The sequence below is a fragment of the Gracilinanus agilis genome, chromosome 4 (genome assembly GCF_016433145.1).
Source record: "Gracilinanus agilis isolate LMUSP501 chromosome 4, AgileGrace, whole genome shotgun sequence".
Classification (NCBI taxonomy): domain Eukaryota; kingdom Metazoa; phylum Chordata; class Mammalia; order Didelphimorphia; family Didelphidae; genus Gracilinanus; species Gracilinanus agilis.
In genome coordinates this window covers 163,854,116-163,865,269 of record NC_058133.1, presented here as the reverse complement: position 1 = coordinate 163,865,269, position 11,154 = coordinate 163,854,116, and the positions used below count along the sequence as shown (strand labels likewise).

Genomic DNA, 11,154 nt, shown 5'->3' with positions numbered 1-11,154 from the left:
TCAAACCATCATCATATAATTGTATATACTGTTATTTAAATATAAAGAAATGTTGCCTAGTTCCATGAAAAAAGTATTAGATTTAGTATTATAAGACTTGGATTTAAATCCTACCTTACCACTTATTATCTGAGTGACTTGAGCAAATAAATAATTTCTTCTTGATATAAATTTCCTCATTTATTTAAAAAAAGGGAAAAAAGATAAATAAGGGGATTGAATGTGATGAACTCTGCTGCTAATTAAATATTTATATATGATATACTGCACCATAGTTGTCATCCATGAGAACATAAATTAATGAAGTTGAAATCTGAGACTTTCCAATTATATTTTTCAGCTTTGTAAAATTCAGGACAATGAGTATCAACAAGACACTCCTGGAAGAATTCATCCTTGTTGGCTTTTCAGTCTACCCAGAGTGGCAAGTGGTCCTCTTTGTGACATTTATCTTTCTGTACTTTCTCACCCTCACTGGCAACTTGGCCATCATGGCCCTCACCTGGGTGGACCACACACTCCATACCCCCATGTACCTCTTCCTCAGTGCTCTCTCCTTTTCTGAGACCTGCTACACATTAACCATAATCCCTAAAATGTTGGTAGACCTTTTGGCCAAGGATAGAAGCATTTCTATTCCAGGCTGTGGCCTTCAGATGTGCTTTTTCCTTGGACTTGGTGGCACCAACTGTATCATCCTTACAGTGATGGGCCTTGATCGGTTCTTGGCCATCTGTAATCCACTCCGCTACCCAACATTTATGACCAACAAAACATGTGGGCAGCTTGTGGCCTCAGCTTGGGTAGGTGGTTTTTTCATCTCCTTAACAGAGACTACATTGATCTTTTGGGGATCCTTCTGTGGCCCCAATCTTATCAAACACTTCTTCTGCCACATGCGAGCAGTGGTCAAGTTATCTTGCCTAAATAGAGGTATCACAGAGGTTGTTGTCACAATCATTTCAGTGTCTGGTTTACTTGGGACATTTTTATTCATTGTCCTTACATATATGTTTATTCTTTCTACGGTCCTCAAGATCCCCTCAGCTGAGGGGAGGAAGAAAGCCTTCTCCACCTGTGCCTCTCACCTTACTGTGGTCATTATTCACTTTGGGTTTGCCTCCATAGTCTACTTGAAGCCAGAGGCTGAAGAGGGAGATGACACCCTCATGGCTGTCCCCTACACTGTCATCACACCCTTCCTCAGCCCCCTAATTTTCACCCTGAGAAACAAGGACATGAAGAATGCTCTGAAGAAAGTACTGGACAAGAAAGTTTCCTTAAACAAATAATCCTGGATAGTTGCTATTGTTGGTAAACACTCAGAAGCAGTGAGGCATTTGTCTTGTGACCTGAATTTTCTCCCATTTTCCAGAGATGAAAAAGGGAACAATAGTGTCAGAGATGCTCAAAACTGCATAAATTTGTCTAGTATGCTCAAGGGAAGTGTTTCTCTTCTTGTAGGGGCAGCTAAGTGGCATCTTGATTAGAGAAATAGACCTAGAGTCAGGAAGATGGAAGCTGAAATCTGTCTAAAGACACTTACTAGCAGCATAACTTTGAGCATATCACTTAATCCTGTTTGCCTCAGTTTCCCCATTTGTAAAATGAACTGGAGAAGAAAACAGGAAACTCCTCTAGTATCTTTGTGAAGAAAATTCCAAATGAGGTCATAAAGAGCCAGGCATGACTGAAAGGACTAAACAACAACTTTCCTTGCCATTTCCCTTTAAAGAGAAACATCTACCATCTATTGACTCTTGGTAGGGATATACAAGCAGGCAGTGGAGCATCATTCCAGTTACCTGTGGGCATTTAGAAGGTACCCTTGGGAGGGTGAGTAGAGTGGCATGGAAGAAAAACTAATCAGTAGCTGAGACAAGGGGTAATCAATATTTGAGGATATAAGAAGAGAAGATGAGAATGTGCAGGCCAAATCTTCAAATCATGTGAAATAGCTCAATCTTCCCTGGCAGACAGTGCCATCTCACTTTTAGAAACTTCCTTTCAAAACAACAGTCCCCAATCCTAGTAAGTAGTGATGTATGTATTATTCCTTTCTGAAGTATCCATACTGTTAAATAAGATACACATATAGTAATCTTAAACAGAATACTATCAAAAAGACTCCAGCAAGTGATCATGAGGATTATCCACCATGATCAGGTGGGATTTATACCAGGAATGCAAGGATGGTTTAAAATTAGGAAAACCATCTACATAACTGACCATATCAACAACCAAACCAACAGAAATCACATGATTATCTCAATAGATGCAGAAAACGCCTTTGACAAAATACAACACCCATTCCTATTGAAAACCCTAGAAAGTGTAGGAATAGAAGGGCTTTTCCTAAAAATAATAAACAGTATATATTTAAAACCATCAGCAAGCATCATATGCAACGGGGATAAATTAGAAGCCTTCCCAATAAGATCAGGAGTAAAACAAGGATGCCCATTATCACCTCTATTATTCAACATAGTACTAGAAACACTAGCAGTTGCAATTAGAGAAGAAAAAGAAATTGAAGGTATCAAAATAGGCAAGGAGTTGACTAAGCTATCACTCTTTGCAGATGATTTGATGGTCTACTTAAAAAATCTTAGAGAATCAACTAAGAAGCTTGTAGAAATAATCAACAACTTTAGCAAAGTTGCAGGATACAAAATAAACCCACAGAAATCATCAGCATTTCCATGTATTTTCAACACAACTCAGCAGCAAGACTTAGAGAAATTCCTTTTAAAATCACCTTAGACAAGATAAAATATTTAGGAATCTACTTGCCAAGACAAACACAGGAATTATATAAACACAACCACAAAACACTTTCCACACAATTAAAACTAGCTCTAAACAACATAATAAAAATGATAATCCTAACCAAATTAATTTACTTATTCAGTGCCATAACTATCAAACTACCAAGAAACTTTTTTACTGAATTAGAAAAAATTATAACAAGGCTCATTTAGAAGAACAGAAGATCAAGAATATCAAGGGAAATAATGAAAAAAATGTGAAGGATGGGGGACTAGCAGATCTTAAATTGTACTATAAAGCAGTGGTCATCAAAACAATATGGTACTGGCTAAGAGACAGAAGGGAGAATCAGTGGAATAGACTTGGGGTAAATGACCTCAGCAAGATATTGTATGATAAACCCAATGATTCTAGCTTTGGGGACAAAACCCCACTATTTGACAAAATCTGCTAGGAAAATTGGAAAACAGTATGGGAGAAATTAGGTTTAGATCAACATCTCACACCCTACACCAAGATAAATTCAGACTGGGTGAATGACTTAAATATAAAGAAGGAAACTGTAAGTAAATTAGGTGAACACAGAATAGTATATTTGTCAGATTTTGGGGAAAGGAAAGATTTTAAGACCAAGCAAGAGTTAGAAAAAAATTACAAAATGTAAAGTAAATAAAAGGGTTTTGTACAAACAAAACCAATGCAACCAGCATTAGAAGGAAAACAACAAATTGGGGGAAAAATCTTTATAACAAAAACTTCTGACCTCAAATTTATAAGGATTTATAAGGAGCTAAATTTATAAGGAGCTAAATTGAATGTACAAAAAGCCATTCCCCAATTGATAAATGGGCAAAGGGACATGAATAGGCAATTTTCAGGTAAAGAAATCAAAACTATCAATAAGCCCATGAAAAAGTGTTCTAAATCTCTCATAATTAGAGAAATGCAAATCAAAACAACTCTGAGGTACCACCTCACACCTAGCAGATTGGCTAATATGACAGCAAAGGAAAGTAATAAATGTTGCAGGTGTTGTGGCAAAATTGGGACATTAATGCATTGCCGGTGGAGTTGTGAATTGATCCAACCATTTTGGATGGCAATTTGGAATTATGCGCAAAGAGTGCTAAAAGACTGCCTGCCCTTTGATCCAGCCATACATACCACTGCTGGGTTTCTATCCCAAAGAGATCATAAGGAAAAAGACTTGTAAAAAAATTTATAGCTGTGTTCTTTGTGGTGGTAAAAAACTGGAAAATGAGGGTATGCCCTTCAATTGGGGAATGCCTGAACAAATTGTGGTATCTATTGGTGATGAAATACTATTGTGCTCAAAGGAATAATGAACTGAAGGAATTCCATGTGAACTGGAATGACCTCCAGGAATTGATGCAGAGTGAAAGGAGCAGAATCAGGTGAACATTATACACAGAGGTGGATACACTGTGGTAAAATCAAATGTAATGGACTTCTCTACTCACAGCAATGATGCTATGCAATGATCCAGGACAACTGTGAGGGAACTATGAGAAAGAACACTATCTACTTTCAGATGAAGAACTGTGGGAGTAGAAACACAGAAGAAAAACTACTGCCTGATCACATGGGAGGATGGGTATATAATTAGAGATATTGACTCAAAATGAGCATCCTCACACAAATATCAATAATATGGAAATAGGTCTTGATCAATGACACAAGTAACACCCAGTGGAATTGTGTGTCAGCTATGGGAGGAGTCGGAGGAGGGAAGGGATAGAACATGAATCCTATAATAATGGAAAAATGCTCTAAATTAATTAAATAAAAATGCCAAAATCTAAATAAATAAATAAATAAATAAATAAAATAAAAAAGGAATAAAAAATAAAGACTAACATTCTCTCATCTTAAAAAAAAAAGACTGCCTGCCCTTTGATCCAGCCATACCACTGCTGGGTTTATACCCCTAAGAGATAATAAGGAAAAAGACTTATACAAAAATATTTATAGCCACACTCTTTGTGGTAGCAAAAAATTGGAAAATGAGGGGATGCCCTTTGATTGGGGAATGGCTGAAAAATTGTGGTATCTATTGGTGATGGAATACTATTGTGCTCAAAGGAATAATGAACTTGAGGAATTCCATATGAACTGGAACAACCTCTAGGAATTGATGCAGAGTGAAAGGAGCAGAACCAGGAGAACATTATACACAGAGACTGATACACTGTAGCACAATCGAATGTAATGGACTTCTCTACTAGCAGCAATTAAATGACCCAGTACAATTCTAAGGGACTTATGTAAAAGAACGCTACCCACATTCAGAGGAAGAACTACAGGAGTGAAAACACATAAGAAAAACAACTGCTTGATCACATGGTTCGATGAGGATATGATTGGGGAGGTAGATTCTAAAGCAGTAGTTCCCAAACTTTTTTGGCCTACCGCCCCCTTTCCAGAAAAAAGATTACTTATACACCTGGAAATTAATTTTCAAAAAATTTTATAGCAATTAATAGGAAAGATAAATGCACCTGTGGCTATCACTACTCCCCTGGATTGCTGCAGCACCCACAAGGGGGTGGTAACGCCCACTTTGGGAATCACTGCTCGAAAGGATCACCCTCGTGCAAATATTAATAATATAGAAATAGGTCTTGATCAATGACAAATGTAAGACCCAGTGGAATTGTTTGTTGACTGTGGGAGTAGGATGGAAGGAGGGGAGGGAAAGAATATGAATCATGTAATCATGGAAAAACACTTCAAACAAATAAATAAATAAACTTAATTTTAAAAAAAAGACACACAGAGAGGGCAGTATCAGACCAAAAGAATTATTGTCTTAGGTTGGAATTTTCAGGCTTTTTTAAGCAGAACTCATAGCAGAAGGGGAGATAAGAATAATATCTTTCTGAAACCCTTGAAGTAGTCCCTTTAAAGTAATCAATAATTCCACCCATGAATTGGGATAGTAAGATCCTGGTATATTTGAGTGAGTGTATATTTTGTTTAAAGTCATTTTTTTTTCAGAGAATCTTAATGAATGAAGGTCTGACTTATTTTGGAAGACATTCATTCCTTTTTTTGGATCATGCCTTTTTCCAGAAGGCCTGAGAAAATCTCTACAATGCCATCAATCCAAATTTGTCAGTTCACTGAATGTGGCAAAGAAAACTTTATTAACGAGGAATTAATAACAAATACCATTTCCATAGCACTTTAAGATTCACCAAATTCCTCACAATACTTGTCTCCGTGTGTTATTTGTGTTAGGAGCAGTAGTGTCGGCTTTCCTCTGGGCAATCTGGACTAGTCATTCCTTAAAAAGTATGGCAGCCATTCATTAGCATTGTTTGGTTCAGAGAACTAAAGGGTTAGACTATTGTCATCAATTCCTCAATGTGTGAATGTAAACTGACCACAAAGAGCTCCAGATTCTCTCTCATGGTTAGCTGATGGACCAAGATGGACAACTCAGGTAAAAGAGTTTAACTCAGCTGAGGACATTCAGGTGTTCTCAATGCTTATTGTTGCATAACTTCTGACAATGGCTCAGTATATCTCCTTTTGTGAACTGAAGAATGGCCTACAAATACCTCATTTGTTCTAATATTGAACCTAAACTTCTAGGGCACTGACCTAAAGTAGGCCTAAAAGAATAGAGAGAAGAGTAAAATTTTATTTTAGAGATGAGTAGGCTGAGATCATCTGAGAATAAATGACTTGTCTAGAATTAGATATATAATAAGTGTGACTGAACCTCTGACTTTGTTATTAAATTAAATAACATTGTAGTACTCTGTATTAAGTGAATTTGAATGCTCCAGTGTCCTCTTAAGTATCAAAATGCTCATTTTCCAGTACCTCCTTGCAGTTTTTCTCTGCTCTTTCTTATTGGACACTCTTCCACTCCATACCAAGCCAGGCCCTTGTGTGGCAATAGGAAGCCTTCTTTCTTTGGTCATCACTTTCAAAGGGCTTCCAAATTTCCAAGATTCTCCCATTTTTTTTCTTGTACCCAGATGGTTCAATAGGTTTGCCCCTGCAGTCCACATACCTCAGGAACTTGGTCCAAACCTCAGCACAAGCTGAAAGCCACACACACTGTGCTTGATTCCAAGGTACCTTCTCCCTCTGTCTTCAAGTCTACACCCTCCAATCTCTTTCACGAAAAGTTTTGCAAACTGGATGAGAAGCAATAGAATGAAACTGAAAAATCTCTGGATTTGAGGGTTGGAATCCTCACTCTGCTAATTCTTACCTGTATGACCTTAGGCAAGTTGTTTTATATCTACTGACTCTAAGATCCAGGGGTTGGTAGAAATAATAGACCCAAACTCTAGCCTCTTATTTTGATGATAATACTATTAATTAATGGGCTTGAAATAGGTCTTTAAAGTTCGCAAAGCACTTTACAAATATTATCTTATTTTATCCTCACTACACCCAGGTAAATAGGTTCTATTTTTATCCTCATTAAATATATATATTTGTTGTTTTTTTCTGAACTCTTCTAAGTTCAGAAAAACTCTAGGGTTTTCTTGGCAAAGACTCTGGAGTGGTTTGCCATTTCCTTCTCTAGTTCATTTACAGATGAGGTAACTGAGGCAAACAGAGTAGAGTGACTTAGTTATTATATAACTAATAAATGTCTGAAGCCAGATTTGAACTCCAGAAGAGGAGTCTTTCTGACGCCAGGCCCACCACTCTATCAGCTGAGCCACCTAGCTGCTTTCTCTACAAAGAAATATAGCCTAGTTTCTGGAACATTTAAACCCTAACCACTATACTACCTTTTGAAGAGGAAGTATAAAAAAATAAAGGTTCTCCTCAGGCCGTTAGACACAAATGTGCCTGACTCTCCCTTGAAGATCTAAATTGGCTACTCGATTGTCTTCCATGAATCTTATCATTTTATCCAGATATTTTATCAACTGATTTCTATACATTTAATCAGAACATATCTGGCTCTGTTATTTAGACCAATCTTCTACAGAATTTTTTATTTTATATCTGTGTCAGCAAAAATAAAAACTAAATTTAAAAATGCCCCTCACAATATATTTAACTTTACTTATTTATGAAGTGTGAGGCCTTTTCACCCCTACTGCATCCTGTTGATGAGATTCTATCTGGCACAGGAGGGCTGAGAACACACAGGTGCTGTGAACATCCCTTTCTTCCAAACTTGCTGACTATGTTCTCTTCCCTTCCAGCTGGACATTAGAGACCTTCATTTGCCATTTGTACTCTCATTAATGGGAACTCAAATTCTCATATAAACACACCCTGTCTTTGACCCACTTTCTCCTCAATTATGATGAGCCTCTCCCCGTCCTACCTTGTAATGGGATGGACATGGTTGATTATAATACTTGGATGAACATAGAGTTATTAATTATAATCTTTTTAGTAAAACATTTATTTACCAAGCCCTACCATCTGCCCTGCAATTATGATGTTCAGATTTCTTGGCCTTACAGTCTGATCTTCTGATGTACCCCAAAGACTCCTGGACTTTGGCCTTGCCATAAAAATTGGCCTTGTCACTCTCCTTGGATATGAAGCACCCTTTATGTATTGTCTCTCTCATTTAAAAGGTGAACTCCTTGAGAGCAGGGACTCTTTTGTATTTGTATCCTGTGTACTTGATATGGTAAACATTTAATAAAAACTTTATTAATTTGTGTTGTTATAATAATTTTATATATTATAAGATATGCACAAATTAAAATTTTTAAAGGATGAAATTAAAATAGAATTTTGGTTTGCTATTTGAATCAAATTTAAAATTAAATTTGAAAATTTGATCCACTTACTCATTGTTTCCTCACCACCATGGTCCTACTTTGCAACCAACTCTAGTCCACTGGATATTTAGACTCCACCCCAATGTCCCTGAGGGTCCCTGGCAAACTTTTCCCTTAGCTTCCTGGGACCCATTCTTCCATAAAACTTCCTGTTTTCTCCTCAGCAACTGCTATTATATCAGCTGCCACCAAAAATTTCTCTCAGGACCAAATGACATGACACAGACCTTCTTCTCCTATGCAAAGAAAAAAATGAATAGTGAAACAAGCATTTCTGACTAAAGCTTATGAAAATAGTAGCTCTCCTGTATCCCTGCATACAAAACTCTCATCTTCCACCTGACTTCTCAGGGGGTTTTATGTCAGTCTTGGATTCACATTGCATGGAAATTATAGACCCTGCTATATCTACCTATCAGTATTCCCCTTTCTGTATGGCCAGCACATTCCATTTTGCTTCCCAACTTCTTTCCTTAATCTAGACATAATGCCTTATACAGATATCCCTTTCTAATGCTATTTATATTGGTGTACTAATCAGTATATATCACATTCCTCCTTTGTCTCAGTTCTTAACCTCCCAGCTTCTACTATTCACTTTGACACTTTTCTTGTCCACAAATTATTTAAAAATTTTGGCTGGAGTCAAGATGGCCCATTACGGCCAACCACCCAGCTGAACTCTCCCAGCATTCACCTCCAAACCACTTTAAAATAATCTTCAAATCAAGTTTTGGAGCAGCAGAAAAAGAGAAAAGCAGATAAGAAGTCATGGTGAAATATTTTTCCTGCCTAATAAACTTAAGAGGGTGGCAGAAGTCAACATCAGGAGAGAAATTTGGGTTTTAAAGTGGTGTGTGTGTGTGTGTGTGGGGGAACTGCATTCCCCAGCATGTCCTAGAGGTTTTCCCCCACTACTTCCTGGTGTGGGATTGGTCTTGAATTGGATCAATCCCATTCTAGGATGGGACACCCCCCCCCCATTTCTGGGTGTGGGATTGGTCTATATAAGGACCAATCCTGTGCCTAGGAGGGAACTTTGAATCTGAGAAGATTCAGGGTTTAGCAGGGGTAGTGAATTTCAGCCTAGTGAACTCTGTGGTTTTTTTCTTGAAATAAAGTTTTAAAAAGATCAAAGCAGATAGTTTTCTTTCATCATCTTCAAAGGTCTGTTCATATCTCAAACATGTGATGGTTGTAAAAACCATAAATGGCAGGTGGAGCAGTAACACTTTCTGGATCTCACAGCCCAGCAACAATAAGGAGGCCTGACAAATGCTTATAAAAAGATTACATAGGACCCTTTGGTTGGACTGGGTACTGCTGGTACTGATTGGCAATTCTATTGTCCATATACAGTTTCAAAGCAGAGAGGGAATCTGGTGATTGGTCAACAGGGAGCAGATGCCCTGGGCACAGTACCAAAGCAGAGAGAATTATTGGCATGTGCAGCTGCAGAGAATGGGGACCTTTCCTGGGTAAACACCAGAGCTCAGACCAGAGAGCAGTACTCATACCTATTCCCAGATCACATCACAGTGGAAATACCCCAAACTTGCAGACCTCCATAACTTGTTCTGAAAATAGCAACATGAAAAATCTTGAAACTTGGGACAGTGTCTTTCTACTCCCAAGTGAGCAGAGCCTAACTTTAACATAAAGTTCAAAGTCAAGAAATAGGCTGGAAAAAAATGTAGAAGTAGCAAAATAATTAGGCCATTAAAAACCACCAACAACAACATTATGGTGGAAGGGAGGAGCAAGACATAAACTCAGAAGAGGACAAGAATGTCAGAATAGATACAAGCAAAGCTTCAAATTAAAATACTAATTGGAGCCAAGCCTGATAAGAATTCCTAGAAAAGTTAAAGAAAAAGATAAAACTAGAAGAAGACAAATTGGGAATAGAAGTAAGAGTGATACAAGAAAAATTTGAAAAGAGAATTAATAGCTTGATAAAGGAGGCCCAAAAAATATCAAAGAACATAACTCCTTAAGAAGCAGAATAGGTCAAAAGGAAAATGAAGTATGAAAATTCATTAAAGAAAAGAACTCTTTAAAAAGCAAACCTGGGGGACATTTGGGTAGCTCAGTGGATTGAGAGCCAGGCCTCAGATACTTTCTAGCTGAGTCACCCTGGGGAAGCCACTTAACCCACATTGCCCAAACCTTACCACTCTTCTGTCTTGGAACTAATACTTAGTATTGATTCTAAGGCAGAAGATAAGGGTTTAAAAAAATTAAAAAATAAAAAGAAAGCTGGCCAAATGGGAAAAGAGGTACAAATGTTCACTGAAGAAAATAATTGCTTAAAAATTAGAACTAGCTTAGGGAAGCTAATTACTACATGAGATATCAAGAAACAACAAAATAAAATCAAAAGAATGGGGAAAATTAAAAGAAAATGTGAAATATCTCATTGGAAAAAGCAATCTAGATCTAGGAGAGATAATTTAAGAATTATTGGGCTATTTGAAAGCTATGATGAAAGAAAGAACTTAGACATGATATTTCAAGAAATTATCAAGGAAAACTGCCCCAACATCTTAGATCCAGAGAGTAAAGTAGAAATTGAAAGAATCTACTA

The 11,154-nt window shown here is 37.3% G+C and overlaps 1 protein-coding gene across 1 annotated transcript; it reads left to right on the top strand.

Annotated features, from left to right (window-relative positions):
* The first annotated feature begins 359 nt into the window (after positions 1-359).
* LOC123243782 (olfactory receptor 10X1) lies at positions 360-1,292 on the top strand. The gene has a single exon (XM_044671867.1). The coding sequence runs from the start codon at positions 360-362 to the stop codon at positions 1,290-1,292; it is 933 nt and encodes a 310-aa protein (XP_044527802.1).
* Positions 1,293-11,154: the final 9,862 nt, after the last annotated feature.

Bases quoted from the DNA above. Each gene is read 5' to 3' on its own strand.
- LOC123243782 (XM_044671867.1), top strand. From the start codon at position 360: ATGAGTATCAACAAGACACTCCTGGAAGAATTCATCCTTGTTGGCTTT.